At 34.3% G+C, this 22,918-nt stretch overlaps 1 protein-coding gene and 1 long non-coding RNA gene across 6 annotated transcripts in view; one reads left to right on the forward strand and one right to left on the reverse strand.

The window, feature by feature from the left end:
- The window catches only part of MAN2A1 (mannosidase alpha class 2A member 1), a 108,445-nt gene that overhangs the window by 22,991 nt on the left and 62,536 nt on the right, over positions 1 to 22,918 (reverse strand). For both annotated transcript variants that reach the window (XM_014877305.2, XM_014877304.2), the window contains exons 13-17: positions 12,750 to 12,915; positions 10,690 to 10,920; positions 10,482 to 10,604; positions 3,947 to 4,061; positions 197 to 330 (exon numbers count right to left, since the gene is read on the reverse strand). In XM_014877305.2, the coding sequence (XP_014732791.2) occupies positions 197 to 330; positions 3,947 to 4,061; positions 10,482 to 10,604; positions 10,690 to 10,920; positions 12,750 to 12,915 (769 nt within the window). The remainder of the gene's footprint in view (positions 1 to 196; positions 331 to 3,946; positions 4,062 to 10,481; positions 10,605 to 10,689; positions 10,921 to 12,749; positions 12,916 to 22,918) is intronic.
- The window catches only part of LOC148219685 (uncharacterized), a 68,947-nt gene that overhangs the window by 2,939 nt on the left and 43,090 nt on the right, over positions 1 to 22,918 (forward strand). The gene's annotated exons all lie outside the window — the stretch shown is intronic.

Genomic DNA, 22,918 nt, shown 5'->3' on the forward strand with positions numbered 1-22,918 from the left:
AAACTCCTTAAAAGCACACAGTTACTTCTTAGTCTGGTCTACATCAAATTTTAAAACAGTTATATTTTTTATAAGCATTTTTCCTTTTAAATGATTAGAGCAGTTTAACATGAGAGTTTGTTCAATATAAGCTCTTTACATTTAGACAGTCAAAACATGATACCCTAAGATTCTACAATCAGAAGACAGCAATTACCTGATATCCATTAAGATCACTATAGAATCTATTTTGACTGTTTATGTCAGATGAAATTCTCATTGCAAGTTCACGATTGTATTCTCCTCTAATGTCCACAATATTGGAAACTTCAAGAGACTGACCTTCCAAACCTACATGAAAAAGATACATTAAAAACCTCTAAAAGTGATTGACACATGTATGAGAATGACCGTGTTCCCAGGATACAGTGATCCAGTTTTTGTTTTCTATTATAGCTAACCAGATATTGGAAGACAGTTCAGTTATGTAACAGATGATAGAGCAGTATTTCTAATTTGGTACAAACTGGACAGACAATCTGAAAGAGAGCACTGAACAGGAGCAATACATGGTAAGAACCAAAGTGGGTTCCAGTAAATCAGTAGGAAACAGCACACAGCAACAGGAGAGTTAAGTGCTGTATTTAAATAAATATGCTAGAACAAGACCTGGTCAGTCACTTCTCCCCTTCACTCTTAAGCAGATGTCATCATTCCCACACAGGAATGAAGTTACCAGCTTCTTGATAGAACTGTTCAACTAAGCAGGAAACTGTGAGCAGCTCCTTTCATCAAAGGTGAAAGAATCTTCCTTAAGGACAGGGAATTAAGAAATCTGAACTGAAAAACCACAAGCAGGACACAAAACTTTGTTGCCAGGGGAAAGGTTGGTATTCATTAAAAGAAGGATTAGGTGTCTGAAAATTCAGACAAGTTGTTAAGTGAGATTTTTTTCTTTCTACAGTGCCTTGTGCTGAAAATTAAATACCTTTAATAATAACCTGACCTTTTCAAACAGTTCAAGTCACAGTCTGGAGTGGAATCATACCATCATTCAGCATTACCACTTCTACCCTTTCTGTAGTCTAATGGGACTAATGACTGGAAAAAGAATTGCACCAAGCAGAAGAGAGATATGTATTTGTTTCCTCATCTGTTTTAAAATCTGAATGCCACCTGCAGAAATACAGCAACTGTTAAAATGTTAACATTTACTAATGGCTATTAAACTTCAGTGCTAAATTAAAAACACTTGGTTCAGCTAATTACTTCTATTTTCCCAAACCTAGTCTGGAAAATGTGGATTTATACACTACTTTTAATGCTCCCAGTAACAGATTACCCAAATATTTCAAGTATTTTTTTCCAAATATTTAAAAGCATGAGTACCTTTAACAAGAATACAGTATTTTAGTTTAGACTGTTATCATTTTGGTACTGCATAATTTGAGATAATAAAAACATACAACTATGAAGAAAATAAAATATGACAAGCTTCTGATAAAAAGATTAACAAAATCATGCTAATATCAAAAAGAGATGTTAATAGCAGCAGAAGTCAAAATCACTCAGTGGTCAATTACTGAACAGAGTTATCAACTCAGAGTATTTTCTGCCCAAAATTAACAGAATTTTAAAGCCAAAAGTGGTAAAAACTACTTTTTCCCAGAATTGCTAAAGCAGATGTAGGAGTTGGGAGTGCTATCCAACACCAGGATTAGCCACACAATCAGTCTTGCTACCCCTTGGCAAGCAGGTAGGTTACAACAGGGGATCAAGTCCTCATTTGAAATCAAACTGGCTTTATACACATATACATATTGATTTTTTTCCACACGCTTTGTTATTTTACGTATCTAGAAAGACTTCAAAATATCTTATTTTAATTGAGGTAATGCTATATAAATAACTCCTCTTACAAAGCCTAACACATAGACCTCATCAAAACAATTATGCAAAGCTAACAAATTTTAAACTTTGACAAAGAACACTTGAAGAAATTTAAATAAAAACACACCAAAAAGCAAACAGACAATATATAAAATGAATTTTGCATCGTTTTTCCTTGTCAAAGCTAGAATCATGGTACAGGACTTACCCATGTACACATTTCACATGTAATTGTGTATATATTTAAACATTGTGATGAATCTAAAAATTGTCAGAAAAACCAAAGGAAAAAAGTAGAGGGTACACTCACAAGGAAAGACAAATTTAAGTGTTAGGAAGTGGCAAGCAAGTGATTTTCACTGGCTATTCATTTTCTGTGAACTGTGAAAGGGAAGTAAAATACTTCTAGCAGGCATTTAGTAGCAAATTAAAGAAAAAGGAGTACTACAGAATAATCCACCTTAAAATAATAACCCCACCCTAATAAAAGAAAAAAAAAAAAAAGGCTTTTCTACTTCCCTCCCCTTCACTACAATAAATATCCTCCTATATAAGTGCCCTCCTTGCTGAGAATTTTAATTTCCTAAAACTCACACAGGAGCATAACTTTCTTTCCACATTCTTGGCAACCTGGTACCTCTTGACCTCAAGCTATCTTTTTTCATTTAAAATTATTTTAAATATTTGTCACATTAAGCAAAGAAACCACAGTCTTGAATATATGTTTTGTTTCCTTAGGATTTTCAGCAATGGATTACTATGCAAACTCGGCTTCTGTTCCTAAGGAGTGCAAGTTAATGTTTGATCCAGAATTACTCTATCACCTAGCAAGTGAATTCTGGCCAGCTTTTGGCATATGTATAAACTCCAGCAACTTCAAACGTCAATGTACATATGTCACAGAAATAAAGCATCTGAATCAATTTTAGTTCTAGATTGAAATACACTAGAACTAAAACAAAAAACACCAAAACAACAAACAAACAAACAAACAAATCAAACAGATGATATCAATACTATTTTTTGAAACTTAAAAGAAAGAGGGAAAAGAGCAAGCAAGACTTTCAAAGTAATTATAACTTCTTTTCTTTTTTTAGAAGTTGTTTAGGAAAAATAATTAAATACGATAAATAAGATTTTAAAAAACATTAAGACAATTTTGACTCCTACAGTAAAGTTGGTAATTGGTAATAAGAAAACATGCAACTACCTTCAACTGAAAACATTTTTCAGTGCTTCCTTATTTCAGAATAATTCCAGTAAATATAAATAATGAATAACTGAAAATGTATCTTCCGTAACTACAGAAAGACAAACTTAAAATGCTAAGTCATGTTTCCATATGAAAATAATTGTATGAAATTGCACCATGATTTCCTCTTTCTTTTACATTTTTCAGTGACCAATTCAATCAAGTTTGGAAGGGTAGTGAGTTTCCAAAATTACTAGAATTTACCTAGAATTTCCTTGGAAATCAGTAGCTGAACAGTAGAGAAACAAACAACTGAAAGCCTTACTGAAGAAAACAAAGGAAAACTGGCATGATGTTATGTCCTAAGAGCCAAAAAGTTGATGTTTGTTGCTGGTGTCTCTCAACAGACATAGACAATTCTGTCATGAGCTCTCCCAGGCAGATAAAGGACATACAAATGGAGGTCATAAATAACTAAAGCCTGAAGTTGTGAAATAAACTAGACTTCTCTATTAAGGCCATTGATAGATCTTGTTCTTCCATCAGGAAATGTGAAACTGAAAGAAACTGTGTTTTTACATTACCACCAAGGTATTTCTGGTTTTTGGGTTTTTTTCTGACTTTCAAAATGTACAGCTAGTTACAGCATACAGATGAGTCAGTAAAGTCTGGACAGGTATCTCCAACAAACCTGTAGACTTTAAGTGTCCCAGCTTACTGACTAGCATGATACTCAGAGGAATCACAGTGCACTGGAGTCAGCACAACTTCAGTCTCATGAACTCTAGTGCAGAAGTGCATTTAAACATTAAAAAGGCAGGTAGGATCCAGGACCATGGTGATGTAAAGTGACTGCTGAGAGAGACAGATTTTAACAACTCTTACCCTGGACTTTATACAACCGCATGGTGTGTGTCACATGGTGGAAAAAACAAACAACTTCCGAAAAAATCTTTCCATGAGCAACTCTTATGGTAGGTGGGTCTGTAAAAATATAAGGCTACAAAAAGAAAACAGAAAGTCAGAGTGAGTATTTTGGAAGTTTTGCACAAATATAGTCTCAATAAATTCAAGTGTTTAATAAATATTAAAATAGCATTTTTTAAATCTGAAAAACTGGAGATTAAAAAATTACTCCTAATCTGAAATTCAGCAACTTCTCTTCGAGTCTTACAGTTTCTTTACCTCAAATTAGGTTTCCTCATTACATATCTCACAAGTGTTTTATGAGGATTAATGAATACACAGTCTACAGACACGCACATGAATGCATTGATACTGCATCTGGATTAAGCTTTTTTAGTAGCAAAATTATAACTGCTAACCATAATTAAATACTACAATTTCAACATTTGGGGCAGGTGGTTTAACTACCTCCATCAGTGGTACACATTGCACAAGGAAAGCCTCCCCTACTCTGCCATGTGGAACAGTTTGCATATCCTTTGAAAGTAGAAGAGAAAGATTTTTCTTCATCAGAAGCAGCTACAGGTGCCAGTGCAGCTCTCTGGAATGCAGGGTAGGGCTGGGAATCATCATGAAATATCAGCAAGGACAGTGGCTTACTACTCATGGCTCCCACAGACTAGGACAAATTTTGCATATACACAGTCAAATCAAAGAGATGAAGAAAATTATTTTTCCATGTTGCCACGGTATTTAGAGCCTTGTCTAGGCAAGCAATGACTTTTTTAAAAAATAAAAGTTGATCCCACACTAAACTGTATGCACCAGATGGAAATAAATGGATGGGTGTAAAGGTAAAATGAATTAAATATTGAGTGTACAAGCCAAAAATGAAAATACACATGCAACTACTTTAACAGCTGTAAATAAAAACTTCACTCAAAAAAACTACATCCCTCTGAAAAACACATTATTCAGAGGGATCAATGCAGAAAGCTCTGAGGGTGAGTGTCTGACTTCTGTATATAGCAAGGACACAAGGACAGAGCATGGTCTTTCAGACACCAAAGATCAGATGTACTTTAAGAGCAGACATCAAGCTTACATACATACAGACAAAACACACTAGAGAAGAATAAGTACAGGTAAATATCCAATATTCTTTGGGCATATAACTGTACGTATACTTACAGGGAAGATTTCAAGAAGTATTGTATAAAAGAAAAAACTGAAAGGGAAAAAAACCCACCTTTTCTATTCATATATTTATTCTTAGAGCTTCAGAATAGTCTTTAATAAAAGCTTTGCCAGAGTTACAAGAGGAAACTCTGCAGTTATCAACTACAGGAATATTTTGCACAGGAGTTTGGAAGAGAAATTTATAGTTACTTACACTTTGATAAGATTGTTTGGTTTAGGGAGAGAAGACTTTTTCCTACTGAAAATCTTATCCAGTTAATCAATTAAAAAAACTCAAAATAGTGTTTTGGACTTCTTGATAGTCTACGTGAAAAAATGATGGAATACTTCCTTAGGATCTCATCTTGTCAATAAGACAGATAAATGCTATCTGTCATGCAAAATCCATTTTCTAGGTGAGAAATACAGAAGGAATATGGTATTCAGGGGGTACATATGACAGATCAAATGATACGCTGAGATAAAAAATTTGAAAACCAGATCTTAGGTTAGAACCTCTTATTTCCATGAAAAACTGACAGTATCCGTAAGAGTAGACTGAATTCTCCCCTTCTGGCAGAAAAGATTGATATTTGCTTTTCTGTCACATATAGGCAGAGAAGACAAACTCATTTAATCTGTGACTACATGGCTCCTAGAAGTTAAAAATCTCACAGAGGAGGAACTGGATGACTGACCAAATGTTGGATTAATCAAACCCTTCAAAATCCTCCCTGCAGGATAGAGCAACGTGAAGATATTCAAGCTAGCAAAGACAGACTGAAACAGCACCTAAAGGAACCCAGAAAACAAACTGAGAAAACCTGAGGTCATCAGGACAAGTCAATGGCCTGTGACCTAGGAGAATGCCACTTACACAGACAGCAGACTCCCAAAGTATTCTGTTATCAAGGTAACACAGATCTTAGGGTCTTCTGTAGTTTGTAAGAGTATTTCTTGCTGGGCTCTCACTGGAGTTAGCCAGCAAAATGGAGAGATGCTGGATGAGTGACACAGGAATATAAAATGTTGTGAACTTTTTAGAACAAAACTACCTGAAGTATTTTCTAAAATCAAAAATTAAAAAAAAAAAAAAAAAAAAAAAAAAAAAAAAAAAAAAAAAACCACAAAAAAAAACCCAAAAAACAAAAACAGACCCAAACGTATGGAGGAACTCTTTTCCATTGAGTGTTCTAGTACAAAACACGAGTGTGATATTGACAACAGCTTTCAAAATACACAGAAAGCTGAAATGAGATTAATAATTAATATACCAACTCGTAGATTCTGGGATTTGCCACAAACATTAAGTTCACACATCTGAGCCTCCAGGCTGCACATGTAGCCAAATCAGCTCTTCTTCTGAAGGTCAAGGTAACCATACAGACTGTTCTGAACTAAACAGAAAGATGAGCTGCTGGAAAAGTAACTGATATTTTACAGATATTGCCTGAAACTGATCAATTTTTTAAAAAGTAATAATTCATAATTTTGCTCGGACATGCATTGAATTTGCAAGCCCCCATTCAGTCACAGTGCTAGAAAAGGCACAGAGGAGGAAGGTGGCTTACAAAGGCAGATGCTATCATAGTTCTGGGGATCAGACAAGTTCTTTCTGATGGAAGGAGTGGCAATATGATGCATACTCAAGTTCTCAAGGATGACTGATGTTCCCTGATTGGGCAAGCAGGAAAAAAGAAGTAAAAATATGGCAGTGATAAAACAGGGGAGCCTTCTAATCCATATTTAGTGCTTAGAAAAGTAATAATCCTAGAACTTGAAGTCCTTGTCTCAATCCATTATTCAGTCTGGTTTGTAAAAAAGCATGGACTAAAGGACCTTCCAGCATGAAGTAACCTGTGATTACTCACACCTTGAATTGGAATAAAAATATTTTGGTTTCATATCCAGTGGTTAATCAGAAGACTCCACTTTCTAAAGAATTAAAATAAAAAGCTGCTGTATTATCTGTTCCCCTCAGCTCCAGTGGAATGAATTCCATTGTATGAGATCCAGCAGTCTGGTGAGACGGCTTTTGTTGAACCTGGAAATCAGTATTTTTCAGAAACAAGACAACAGAACTATGGGTCAAAGAGTTCAGAAATCATCTTTCTGTACTCCTGTTCAAGAGAAATAAGACAATCTTCCTTGGGAAAGATAGAGGGCAGGAGGCCTGGGGAGAAACTAGCTAGGAATTTTTAAGGGAGAATATTTGGAACAAAATAACACCTTGTGGATCTGTAGGGTATACTACAATGCTTAACATCAAAACAGGTGCCAAAGAGTGGAAATAACTGGAGATATGCTTTCACCACAATATTTACTGGCTTATATAGAAAATGGCATAGCATATTGCAGCCTGGAGGCATGAAGCATGGGCAACAAGCTTTTCCCCTTGTAGACAAGTAAAGCACTCCTAGCCATTTTTGTGTGGTCAGGAAACTTCTGGTAGCACAGCACAGAGCTGGTCTGGGTGCTGAAAAAAATATGCCCAGGGGAAAGTTTTCAACCACAGATGAAATGATTCAGGTAAGTCTAAAGTTTAAAAAAAAATCTCACTACATAGCCTACAGGAAAAGGTGTTTCTCAATAGCAGATTGTCCCTTATTTGGCAGGGTTTGAGATTAGACTGAGCTAATATCATGTATTTTAGCTCTAGCACTAGATATCCTGCAAAAAAAAAAAAAAAAAAAGAATCTGTTTTCTTATATATTCTGTTAGTACATAAGCACCTAGGGGAACTAGTACCTACACAGAATCACAGAGCTAGATGCCTGAGGGAGAATCAACATTTCCTAGTCTGAGTGTACCAAAAACCACCACTTTGATACTGAAAAAGTTACTTGTAAAACAAAAAAATCAACTACTCACATTGATCCCACAAACATTTAGCATCTGATGCTTTGGAAAAAACTGCTTTGCTCTATTCCCTATTGATACCAAGCAGGGCTAGTAAGAAGTCATCACATTTCAACTTGTCTTGAATACACAGAAGAAATACAGACATTTAACTGTTTTAAAGCTTATTGAATACTGTGGGCTTTTTTCCAGAGAAGTTCAAAAAAGCAAGCTGGACATTCTTCACAAAATCACAGGAGATAAAACATGTGCTTTGTTTTCACATACAGGACACTTTGTTTATTTCTATTGTGAGGCCCAAGGAAATCTCTTCCTTCCAAATCAGTTACACGACACTGCCATTTAAAAAATTAAGATGCTGCCTTTTTCCCTGGTGCCTTGCTTTTTGTTTCGATTTTGGAGAAAAAACAGAGTCATGGTATGAAGACTGTTCTATGTCTCTAGACCTACAGGATGGAGCCCTCATTCTGTGCCTCTGTTCTGGACTTTGCACTGTTGTAATTTAGCACTATGGCTAGACAAATTATTAAACCAGATGAAGAAAAATAATTTCTGAGTATTGCGGAACTGAAAATTAAGTAAAAAATATTTCTCGGACAAAAAATTAATCGGTTAACAAGGGCAAAGGAAACATATAAGTCTACTCATACCAAAGGAAAATAACCCAACATAAAGAGCAATTATTCTTTGCAAATTTTGCTCTAATACATAGCGTAAAGGAGGTAAGAAAAAAACAACAAAACACCTAGCCAAAAATCAGGAAAATTGCCTGCCATCTATCTTATTGCCAGTTCACACAAGGACTTAAAAAGTTAGTCAATACACATCACACTAAGGACCCTGAACAGATGGCATTTCTTTTAAAACAGAAAGCATTAGCTCAAACCAGTTTAGAAACTACTATAGAATAACACTATTATTTCTAGTGTTTAATTAGTGTTATTTAATTAGTGTTATTAAAATGCAAGCCAAATGAGCCTTATGGTGAAGCATAATATTAATGAAGCAGAATTTTCAGAGGTATAGTAATTTCATTTCTATTGTATGAATGTTGCAAAATTTGAACAGCACCCTTTTAATGTTACCTTAAAATGCATTTTAATTTCATTTTTCTTTTCTAATTGTGCTTGCAGACATGTCACAGACTTTTTCTGTTTAAACCATACCATTTTGCTACCTCAGTTTGTCCAGATTATTTTCATAAAGCAAATTACATAACTGCTAGATTTAGTGATTCTTTTTATAAGTAAAAGATGAATTAGAATATAAAATGAAATTAGTGGAAGTGTGACCACACAGCTAGTGAAAGGTTAAATTTAAAAATCCTAAGTGATATTGTTCAAGTATTCACAGATAAAAACAATAATAAAATCAAGAAATATGAAATGGCATATAAAATGAAGGATAAGGGAACCCAAATGAACATCTCTGAAGTAAACAATTATGGAACTAAATATTCTAAATAGTTCAAAACTGTCAACTCACAGACCTCAAAATGTGTGCTTCTAAGAAATACTGCTAAAAGAAAAGGAAACTGTTCTGTCCTTTCCAGACTGATCTACGTACATAAAAGGGGGAAATAGAAAAAGAAAAGAAGAAAAAGAAAAGAAAAAGAAAGAAAGCCAAACACCTTTCCCTCCCGCCAAAAAGTAGAACAATAACTCTTGCATATTTCCTAAAATGGTCAGCATAGAACTCATAGTTTGCCTTATGTATGCAACTTGAGTTTTCACAAGAGAAACTCAGAAGAAATATGCTGCCAAATAGCTAGCTTCATAAATGTTCATTATTTTATCTTTTGCCTTCTAAAATATCACTATTCCAGTTCCAAAAGGGAAGTAGTAGGCTCCATATGGTAATTAAGTCACTGTAAGAATGCTGCCATTTCTCAATTTCCAATCTGAAAACTAATAGGAGAATGCTGTGGGTCTCCAATAATTACACAGCTAAAAATACAGATAACCCTAGAGAACTAAATCAGAACAGTTCCTTGCTATTCTGTCTTTATATTCACCAATTGGGAATCAGTATCTTAATTACTATACTGAACTAAATATGCTTATATCAGTTTAAAAAGCTCTGAACCAGAAGCAACTCATTCACAATTAAAAAAGAAAAACAGAAAAGTGAAGATGTAGAAATGAATCAGCACGTCCTACACACTTTCACCATAGAAGGTAAAAACGAGTTTATCTTATTGATAATGAATCTCACTGGATTTCTTGCAAGGATTGCATCTTAGGTTTTTTTAGGACTCAAAAATATTCTCTAAGTTTCCACATTTTCAAATCTCTATTGTGTTTTTACTCTGATGTAGGGTTAGGAAGTATGAACTTCAGCCAATCGTTTCAATAGCCCATGTCATTATGTCTAGCCATACAGCTTTTATTTCAGTTTTGGGGACAACTAGCTCTTCCAATCTGTATAACTTTGAGTTATTTCAAGATTAGAATCTCTTGGCAAACAGAAGGCTTACCTTGGCCTCTCCATCTGGTAAGAAGAGATAAGCTCCACTTTTATCTCGGTTACTGGTAGTTCCATACCAAGCAAACTCCACCTTCATTTGATGATTTTTACCATCTTCTTTGGTATTTATTTTCTAAAAGGACAGAAGTTCATGTTAGGTTTCAACAAAGCATCACAAAAAAGGAAAACATAGTGTTTTGAAATAAAATATAACATACCTCCAGTAATCCAGACATTCCAGAAAACCACAGTTTCATGTATGCATTTTCTAAGATTATATTATCCACAGAATGCTGCATCTCTTTTATCTTGAAAACTCTATCTGTCTTCTCCTGTCTGCTATTCCTTACATATATGTTATAGTCAGTTAGAACTGCTTCTGAACTCTCATCCTCCAAAAGCTGGTAAATTCCAATCCCAAGAGGTGGTAGATGTGCCACAAAAGAGACCTATTGGGAGCAAATAAATAGCCATTACTAAAAATAGCAAAATAAAAAAAAACTCTTTATACTGAATTTATGTTCAGAGTAACTCCTTTTGCTTGAATAATTTTAGGATGACTGAGTTTTCCCATAGTCCATAAATAAATATGAAGAATTAACAAACAAAAAACATCTCTATCACTAATTTGCTTAGAATCAAGATTAGCATTATATTAATGCAATAAAAATTTTGGATCTTGTTAAGAATATTAGCTATCACATGCAGTTCTGAGTATATTTGCTTTCCATTGAAGATGCATGTGTACTGGATCAAGTGCACAAGGACTCTATTTATCACTTCATTTTGAAATTTAAATTTAAAAATGCATGAATTTAAATAAGTATAAACAAGTGTCTCATTCTCAGTCTGTTTTTCAAGGAGCTATAATCTGCATAGACAAGTAGTATACAAGGTACATCTCCAAAGCAATTTGTTTAGAATTTGAAGTCCAGACAAGTAATTTCATTTCCGCTTCTTCAGGCAATAAAAGTACTAATTATTATGCTGGGTTTGGCTGGGATAAATTTAAATTTCTTCATAGTAGCACTTTTGGTGGTTGGTTTCAGTATTAACCACGTTGATAACACAGGGAGGTTTCAGCCATGGCTGAGCAGGGCTTAAGCTGCATCAGGGGCCTGGAGGCTGGGGGTGCACAAGGAGCTGGGAGGGGACACAGCCAGGACAGCTGACCCCAGCTGACCAAAGAGATATTCCAGACCATGTGACGTGATGCTCAGCAATAAAAACTGAGAAGAAAAAGGAAGGGGGAATGTTTGGAGTGATGATATTTGTCTTCCCAAGTCACTGTTCCATGTGATGGAGCCCTGCTCCACCAGGGATGGATGAGCACCTGCCCAGCCTTGGGACACAGTGAATGAATTCCTTGTTTTGCTTTATTTGTGTGCACAGCTTCAGCTTTACCCACGAGCTTTCTCACCATTTCCCATCCAACTGTTTCCTCCACCCCACTGAGACAATGAGTGAGCAGGTGTGTGGGGTTGAGCTGCTTAGCAGGGTTTACCCACAATAATTACCCCTTTGGAACACAACTGAGAGACAGTTATTGAATAAGCGTCACAGAAATATTATCCTGAGCTAAGTTCCCATGTCAAAAGGAATCAAAACATAAGCCTGAAAGCAATACACTATTCCTATTCCAGTAATATGCTACTACTGTATCATTAAAATTTAATGAAATAAATTTCTGGTGTGTGCCGTGATTATTAAGGACAATTTTCTATAATGGTGTACAACTCAAAAATTCTGAAGTTTTGCTCCAAACAAAAAACAGGAGGTGGGCTTGAAGATATCTGCCCAGCTTGAGTATTGGGAAGGGAAGAGGACATCTGAAAGTAAATGCTTAAGCCATTGCATGTACAAGACTTTCCAGCTGGAGTGCTTGAGAACATACAGACTTGTGTGACTCTGTGTCACTGTGTACAGATTGGCACTTGAAGGGAGAAGCATCTCAACTGAGAAAGAGATGGGAAAATACACACATCCAATAATTTCCAGTCATGCAGCTGAAACTGATCCTTTAAATGTAGTAAATTATACCACAAAAGTTTAACAGCTTTAACAAACTTTAATTCTAGACACATGTATGTTGAGTTTTTTTGGATTTTTTGTTTGTTTGTTTTGTTTTGATTCTTTTTACTTAAAATGACTGAATTAATAGTATTGTCTACAGAGAATAGAATTGCCAATATATGAAGTATACTCTCCATTTTCCTCAACTATGAAGCTATAGTATCTGTCAAACATATTTTAATGCTCTTTACTTAAAGTAGGGTACCTGATAAGCTTCATGTGATACTGTAGTTGCTCCATCCCAAACAGCACTTATCTGGACAGAAACAGGTTTTCCCAAAGGAGACAATAATTTAACTCTGGGTGAATTCACATTGACTGAAACCACTGAAAATCGCTCTTGTTCCGCAGGATTAAATATCAAAAGGTATCTGAAAAAAACATATTTACAAATTATCTTTCAGCAACCAAGCTTCCTCCTTCAGGTTTAATTTTACTGCACATAAATTTCACATATAGAGGATTAAAACAACATTAGAACAACAAGTACATAGCACAACAAATAAATATACAAAACATAACCAAGAAACAATGGATATTTAACATCAATTATTTGCAAATCTTCTTTTCTTAATGCAAGTATTTCTCCAAGAATTTTGAAAATTCCTTACAAAAAGTATATCTGTTTCCCACTATAACTGCTAAAGAATTGCTATTAACAGTTGCAAGCACAATCGAGATACTTATGGGCATTTTAAATGCATTTTTAGGCTGAACTATCAAATTCTCATCCACAATTGCTTTTTTTTAACACAGCTTAGAAAAAATGAGTGAAGAAAACTGGCTCTACATATATATATTCACTAAAGGAACTGGTTTCTCTCTCCTATAAGGGAAAGTACAAAATTATTTAAATTATAATTTAGCATCATTCACTATGGCAATAGTTTGTTTATCTTCTTAATAGGGACACATAGAATAATTATTTTTTCCGTAGTCTTATGCATTTTCTTCCATTTGAACACAGATTTTGCTATTAACCAAAAGAATCAGGCCTGAGCTGAACAGACAGACTTTATTAGCCTATATATATATTTTTATTACAGGTTCATGTACTGTAAGGTATAGAAAAACAAAGCTATACTAGAACATTTGTGGCTCATGCATCTGTAGGACTATCGTACTTCATGTCTTTCCACTGACAAGCTCAAAGAATGCAGTATTTACAACTGTTCCCTGAAGTTTCCTTCCATTCATGTCATCCTTTAAAAGAAGTCTTTTACAAAAAAAACCTGCTCTTGCCAAAACTTCTGATATCTTCTTAACTACATACAGCAGAACCAATACTCTATCTTCAACCTCCTTAGCACTCCCCACTGTAAAGCAGTTTATTTCTTCATGGGATCTGATCTTTCATCAGCTCCCACGAGATCCATTTTTACTTATCAAATTACTCCTTTAGCATTTCTTCTAAGTATATTCTCCTTGTTCTCTGCTCCATGTTTTCTATGCAGATTCTTCAGGGTTTTGTCCATCGTTTTATTTCTTTTGCTTTCACATCTTAAACCTCACATTCAATTACCCCCTTCACAGATAAAAGCACTTCACCTAGAACTGTTTCCATCCACGCAACCTACAAATCTCATTCAGAATCCTGACCAGGCCACCATTTCCCCCTTATCTTTTTGCTGGCTTCCTTTGTTTGTCTGCATCAAGCTTGGCTAGTAAATTTCCTAGCACTTCACTGCTACCCTATTGCCTCACAGTCAGTAGGAAATGAAAGGTGAACTCCAACTTCTCATTAGGTGAATAAACAAAATCAGAGCCTTTATTAGCTTTTTATATCAAGAAACTTTGAATCACTTGCCATACATCAAATGAGCTTCCCATAAAAAATATTTACCTTTTAACTCCCTAAATTCCCGTGCTGAAGTATTTAATTCATAACTTTTAAGCATACCAATGATTTTCAATGGGTATTTGTGATCACAACCAAAAATGCTTTTGGATGCTCTCTTTTTCCCTGTTTCATGCTGAAGACTCATAGATTACTAGACAGTATAATAGTTAACCATATTTCAGGTCATCTCTCAGAGTCTTTAAGAATTTGTGCAAGACTTTCTGAGAATCCCCCTAGACTTGGGTATGGCATTTTACTTCTGCTTATCTGGAGCTGTCTTCTTTCAGAGTAAGATTTTAATTTGAATGTTTTGGTTAATCTTAATAGGTGTTTTTGTAGGTTTGGATTTTTTTAAAATAACATTAGTGGAATCAAAACCTAGCTAAACCAGCCCTGCTTTAGTCTTGACCCTTTACAAATTAGGAAGAGAAAAGAAATTATAACAATTTTTTTTTAAGAACTCCTAATGTACTGTGAAAAAAAGTGTTAAGAACTCTGTCAGAAACAATACAGATTAAGATATGATTGAACACAATAGCTCAAAATAAACCCTTGTTCTCATCCATCAAAAGAACACCACACCCTTTTTTCTTTATTCTTCTTATACAATTAAATTCCTCAATTCTTACGCCTCCAAGTAAAAGGGGACCTTATGCATATAATTTTTCAGTAATGCTACACAACCTCATTAAATTTAAATTATCTGCCAAGCAAAGAGTATATTAGTGCAGAAAATATTTCCAGGAAATGTTTTCACCTTCCGATAGGTACAAACATATTTCACAGCTTTAATTAGTTGCATGAAAAATGTACCAATAAAAAAAGACTTTAGGAAGTGCATTATTGTTATTATTATTATATTTCATCAGGCTACTTTAGTTTTATTTGTATTCAGATTAAGCAAATCTGCTGTTGTATCAAAATATATACCTTTTTTAACATTTTGAATCAATGTATTTTAAGTTCATTATGTGTGGATAATCATAAGATGGCTATAAGCTAGCAATGACAGGGCAGATTTTCAGCATTTGAAATGCAAGAATTTTGACATATTATATCATGAGGACTGTAGTAATTATGCAAAGACATAATTCTTGTGCATACACAAATTAAATCACATTACTTCTGAAGCACCATTCAACTCCAACCCTTAATAATATCCCACTATAAAAATTATATACATTTTATTTGGAAAAAAAAAGAGATACACCTAACTTAAGCTATATCATTGCAAAGATGTAATGCAAAAAGTTGAGTACAATTGCTTAATGCACTGTGGATGCATTACACAGAGGAGAAACTTCATAATATTTAAAGGTTTTTTATTCCTTATATTAAGACAAAAACATGAATATTGCTGTCTTTCAGAAGAAGCAACAAATATTTTCATTATTCAAGTCACTGGTCTTTGACAACAACATCAATAAAATTATCAAAGTTTACATGCTTCATTCAGTTAAAGAGTGAAGGTTTTTAAACAGTTAGTGGTAAAATTAGTGAATTTTACCAATGATGAAAAATTTTATCTGAAATATTTTACTTTAGAAGCATCATTATGGCAATTTATTTCATTTATTCAAGAAATCTAAGAATCCTAAAACTATGTTAAAATAAACTGCATTGATACAAAAACCATGACTAAACCACTCACATAGAGACCATGTATTGCACTTCTGCACTGGGAGCAGGAGTTAACTGCTCTCAGCCCATCAAAAAATGAGAAGTTATGCAGATTTGAGTTTATAATCCTAAATTGGCTGCATCACAAATATTTGCAATTTAAGAAAAGCAAATCCTGACACCTTTTCATACACTTTTGGAAAGATGTACCTTGAATTCTTTTACCTCATACTCTTTTGGGTCTCTGAAAGTCAAAAGGTATCTTTTAGTCATACAAGCATGACCACTTTCCCTAGATAATCTACCATTAATGACATTAATAAACTCTATTAAATGTATATATACAAGCATCAAATAACATTTTGACCAGTCTTTCCTGTGGTACAAGATTTAACTTGTTGTGGAACATTTTCAGCAACATGCCCCTCCCCTCCCACCTCCCCCTCCACTTCTTATTTCAAATATTTTCATTATTAAAATAAGAATACATGTAAACTGCTATACCTTTATTTACAGACAAAAATATGAATAAAGATGATTTAGACCTCTAACAACTTAAATCTCTGCCTCCTAAAATAATATTGTTTCTTAAACAGAAGAGCTTCAGTATTCCAAAAGATCATGGTTTTCTATTTCTCTAATGTGCATAAATATATGGGCATATATATTGCTACGCAAATTTACTGATAGCACCTGCATAACACCTGCAATACAATTACCATAATTTCCATTTCCATTTGAAGTTAATTCATCCTTCCTTCACAAGGGATGCATTCAACTAACATGAAAAACCACAACTTACTAGTAAACGTCAGACCATCATCAGTGATAAAGGCTTATCCAAAAACCACCTCTTCAAGGCACTTGGATTCACATTTCAAGACAACAATGTTCATTGTCCAGCAGTGTAACTTTACTCAAATACATCTGGAGAACCAATTCCTTGAGGAAATCTAGCTCAGACTGACCAATTTTACTAAAATTTCTCCAGCAAACCTTCTGAGATGGATTAGAGCATTTCCCATTATAAATAGTTTTATCAGAGTCAGTTCTCTGAACCTAGAAGCACAATTTTATGCAAAGTTACACAAACAAGACCTTCAAAGCTGATTAGTTTCTTTCACTCTTCTCCTATAAAGGTGAAAACCACCTAAGTGGTGAAAAAAAAATGCAACAAGAACACCCAAAACTGAGAAAAGATACAAGCCATGAAGCCAAATTACATACTAATCAGTGGTTTTCCACTGAAGAACAGAAGAGAACAAACACATGCAAGTTCTGAAAACATGAAAAGAGGAGTAATGAAAATAGATTAAAATGCTTTATGCTTTAGAGAAAAGGAATTGGAGTAACTACATAAGTTAAAAGTCACCAGAAAGGCTGGTGGGTTAGAAACCCAATTCAGCTAGAAATGTATTCTGAGTTCTTGACTATTAATGGACTTTGACAAACTAGGACTTTGAAATTGTAAACAAAACTGGAATTCTCTTAAAAAAAAAACAACATCTCACTGGGTAATAGAATAAAAACTGTTTCACATCTTTAAATTGCAAGAAAAAATTGCTTTGAAAGATAGGAGAAGAGTCAGTAGGTAGTAATGTTTAATTACTGAACACTGATTTATATGAGGTAGAAAGAAACTAGGGGTTAATATTTAAACTGCATAAAGAACTGCTTGCCATGGTAGCTTCCAAAAATACCATTAAAAAAATCAAAACTACAAGACTTCTGATGTATCCTCGGATTTCAACAAAAACCCCTGCCAAAAGTCCAAGAAAGCTAGAATCTTAAGAAGTTGCCATGAATTGCCATAACACAGGTGCATATCTTTGAGGATGGAGGTATGTGGAAGGAAAAGAACCAAGACCATCTAATTAAACCAGGCATTTATCTCTTCATTATGCAAATATGAACAACCTCCCCTGAAGGAAAGACTCCTATGATTCTTGAATTGAAGCCCAAGAAAACATCTAGATACTTATTTTCCTTTTTTTTTTTAAATACAGAATAAAACCGTAAGTAACTTGAGCACAAAAATTCACTCCCCTATTATTATAAAAGCCCTCTCCTTGCTGTAGAGAGCCATGAGGAAAAACATAGAATAAGACCTAAGCATAACAATTCTCTTTTCTTAAGAAAGAAAATTCTACTGAATACTTACCCAATTTGGTAGGTTAAAAAAAAAATTACTTAGCTCTTTTCAAAACTCTAAGAGTCCCTCACATAAGGGTCAAGACCTCCTCAGTCAAAAGTAGGAATAGCATAACATTTCAAGTACAGATCCCCTCATCTATTTTGCATGCTTTTCTGATATAAATTACTAAAGATGACCTATAAAATATAATTATAGAGCCTATAAAATAATTTTTCTGAAAATAAATGCCATATATACAATCTTCAGGTTATTGTCTGTTCATGGTGTTCTTCTGGCTCTACAGAAATTAGACGTTTTCCAATAACTCAATCCATGTTCTGTTCTTAATATTCCTTTAGGAACAAAACTCATCAAAAGCCAACTGTGCAGGCTCATGATTGTGACACTCTCCTTGGCAGCAGTTTAATGCTTTTTTCCTACAGCTCTTCTATCAGTTACTAAATTGAGCTTCAGAAGTTGTGTGTTTCACAGCGTTTCAAGACACTTTTCAGTTCTATTCAAAATTCATTTTGTAAGAAATTTAGGCAACACAGAAAGTTTTGGACAAAGTTATTCAAACCCTCACGCATTAAAATCTTGTGACCAATGTCCTCCACTTTCTGAAGGTATTTGAGTCTGATTCATGCTCATTTCAGAGAAAATTTGACTCTGCAGGTATTTTAAACTATCCTTATTTCCCTCTCTGTGAAATTAATATTTATTTCTCAAATGGAAAATATTCTCATGATTTCACACAAATTAAACTTCTTCTATCATATGTTATTGTAAATACTGAACGCTATGCCTCTGTGTACCTCAAACTGACACCTGATCCACAACCTTCTTTCAATAGTGGCAAACTTCTAAAAAAAGAAGGAAACAGAAAGTGTCAAAACCAATTTGTCAGTTAATTTTGCCATAAGCCGCTGAGGAATTATTTAATGTATTTTGGAACGGATATGCATGGATACTCATTCAATAATACAAAAAATAATTATTCATAACAATATGAATAGTTCGTATTTCAAAAGGGAACAAAATGAACAATACCCGTTAGATGCATCAGAAGTTTTTGTGGGGTTTTTTTCCAGAAGAGAAAATACACTTCCAATGTTAAATCATACCAACTAATTTGCAGAAATTTGATGTTAGAGATTTAAGATATTTCTTTTAGAAACAGAATTTCTGGGGGATGACGAGAGGGAGGGGTGTAGAGAGGCAAAGGGAAAATGCAGGATTTTCCAGTATGAGGAAATTTCTTGACACTTTACATTCCTGCAGAGAACTGATCTGTTGCTACCAATCTATACAGTTAGTACTAGAAGTTACTGCACTGCTCAATACTCCTCACCACATCTGAAACCCATCTACCTACAGTAATAATAATAAAAAATCACCAAAAAAATATCTCCATAACCCCCCCAGACATCACTCTGCAAACATTCAATGCATAAAACAGTTAAAATACCCAGCAGTCAATCTTTCATCAAAAGTGATGCAAAAGCACTCCAGGTTTTACAGCAGGTTTGTAAAGTGACAAAATAACATGCATCAGAGGAAAAAACCTTTTAGTCCTGAACAGAATATTCCGTTTTGCTGGGCTTGTGCACAAGAACTCTAAGCAGGGATGTTCTCTCCTTAGAGCTATCAATTCCTATATTAACATCAGGCAGCCTTTAAGATCATACTTTTTTATTCCAGCTGGTCAAACAGAAGACTAGTCATGTTAGGTTCTACAAAATACCCCATTTCACTATGACTCCTAGGAGTAAATTGAAGAGAGAAGGGAAAATCTAGACGTTAACAAAAGCCCCCCATGAACTAGGAATTTGCTGTAGCTTGACCTCTTAAACAAAAAAAGAAATCAGTAGGGCAAACTGTGAAGAACGCTGCAATCGCTATTCTTGAAAAAGTCCAAATCTGATTATATTGTTCTGCAGCTCAAGCACCACTTTTTCTAATATAAAAATTAATGTTTGATTATTTTAGACATTTCCTCCAATTATGTCTTTCTCTTTTCCACAGCATGTATAAAGACTGTTTGCAACATACCTATATGCATTTATAGATTTATTTTCCTTATAATAAGTTTTTCAAGCTAAACAGATGATGCTCTTCCAACATCTCTTTGGTTGCTTTCTTTGACTTAGTGCTCTTGTTTTCCTATCCACCCCTTCCAACACCTCACCCCATATTTTTGGTGAAGCCTTCATCACTCTTGAGTATAGCACACTATTTCAGCTGCATTTTACAAACAACATTTCCACTTAAATCATCCAAGAGCAAAATTGCTTCTGACATCATACAAGTAACTCTCAATTGCATCTTCTGTGACATCTAGTCTTCTTCTGCTTCACTAATGTTCATTTGGTCAGCCCACACCTTATTTTTCCATGTGATGTAAAATATTTCCACTTGCCTGCCTCTTGGGTTATGAAATACTGTCTCCAGTTTACCAAGATAGTTTTAAATACTAATCCTATATAGAGTGGTTGTTGCCAGTATGACATCAACTTTTATAATCTATTTACGTTCCACCCTGTTAGCATGACAGATAGAAAAGAAAATAAATTGTGAGTTTAGTATCTTACCCAAAGAATTCTTTACTTGTATTTTGGCCTCACTTTGCACAAAAGAATTCCACTCTATTCAGATTACCAATGGATATAATTTGAATAATATGTGATATCAAACATTTACCAATGAACATTAATCAATGAATACTTAGAAAACAGCTAGGCAATCAGCAAGTCTGTCTATTAACTGAGTGAAGGTAACACAAAGTTAAGGTCAAAGCAACATATGAAACTACAGTGAAATTGTGCTTAAACTGCATCAGCACAATTATATCAAAATAGTTTTAATAATTTCTAGAGATTAAACATATCTCCTCTTAGATACAGTAGATTCGGAAACCAATTGCATTCACAACTACACAATCTTAGACATTTGATTGAATTGAGAAGTCTTTTGTTTATGATTAGGATCTATGCTCTCAGATATAGTGCCAGATGTAACCAGAAAATCTGGGGTGGTAGGAATATGGGTAGTTTATTAAAAATCAAGTTAAATAAACAGTTTTACATTAAGTCAGAGAAAAACAGGTTCTTCCCCAAAAGAAGATTCCAGTACGTTCCCCCAAGGTTATTGACTAGATTAAATTGACTAGATTTTAATTGACTATATAAAATCTAAGGAGATTTATCAGTTTACCTAAAAATATATAAATAAATTATGTTAATACGTTCCTCTATATCACATCCAGAGAAGTTTCTTATAAATTCATCAATACTGTCATACACGTAAACAAGAAAAACCAAAAACTATTTACATCAAAGCAGCAAATTATGATCCAATTAAACTGTTCATTCTATAGTAGAATATTAATCTTGAATATAGATAATAAAATTATTACCATATATGAAGAAATAGGAGGATTTTCCCTCCTCTTAAATAAGACATCTTTTGCAGTTTATGAATAATACCCTGCATAAGCGTTAGTAGGATGGTAATCTTAACCTCAAATTACCAGCACACAACATAATTTTGTGTTGCTTTCGTTAGGTGTAAAAGGTGAAAACAGAATCTGTTATCCAGGGATCAGCTTTTCATCATACTATCAAACTGGTCACATCAAGAAATAAAGAGATACTCTCAATAAATAAGTAAATTCACAAGAACCTACTTCAATAGAGTTGCAACTAATGCAATATAATGCCATAATTATAACAGCATTTGAAAAGAAATGTGTAGTTTAGAAATAGAGCTATGCTAAAATTACATATTATTTCTAAGAGCAGTAAAGTCTGACAGTTCTGGTTAACATACAAATAAACAAAAACAGTGATTCTGTGCTTATAAAAAAAGTTCCATAATCTTAGATTGACATTTCAGAATCACTGCAGGATTACCCGTCTTAATGACAACCCCAAACCTGAACTTCAGACTCACTAACAAAGGTGAGACAACTCACACACATGCATTCCTATGAATTCTCTCCTTTATAACTCTACAGAGAAATCTTTATAATATCCATTGCTCATGCAAAAGGCGCAGAATTAGGCAGACAATAGGAACATAATCCATCCCTCCACTCTCACAGGAAACAGGACCTTTTTTGTGGCTTTCTCAAGAACAAACCATGGAACACCCTCAAGAAAACAATATTCACAAAAAACACAGACAACAGCACAGCAAGAACTGTATATTTTGAGAACACGAAGAAGTCAACATCAACCTAAGACAAGACTTGTAAATGTTATGTACCTACTACATATGCCAGATACACATACTTCCTATGATTTAGATGGATTATAGTGGCACACATATCCTAATCTGCAGCACATAACTACTCTCCAATTAAGGATAAAAGGATTAAGTCCAAAGGCGCTATTTTAAATTTTTCTTTTACCACAAAGTTGTGAGATGTTCTGAGGTCCAAGATGGGCTTGAAGCCCCCTGACTTTTTCAGGATCAGGAAGTACCTTCACTAAAATCCTTTCCTTGTTCCTCTTGTAGTGCAGGCTTTATAAATCTGCATTTAGAAGGGAAAAAAAATCTGGTTCAGAAGAGCAGAAACACTTTTAAGTATTCCATATCACTTCAGTCTGTGCCTTGAGAGCCTTGGACTAACTACAGTATTGCCTCAAGAAAACTCCAGTAAAAAGGCTGAAGGGGCCAGTGCCTGGAAAAAAATAAATAATACACAAATGCACTAATACATGGAAAATATGTATATTCTACTTCCAAAATTGCATCAACAACTACATGCATAAGATGC

This window comes from Sturnus vulgaris, chromosome Z (assembly GCF_052056855.1).
Source record: "Sturnus vulgaris isolate bStuVul1 chromosome Z, bStuVul1.hap1, whole genome shotgun sequence".
Lineage (NCBI taxonomy): Eukaryota > Metazoa > Chordata > Aves > Passeriformes > Sturnidae > Sturnus > Sturnus vulgaris.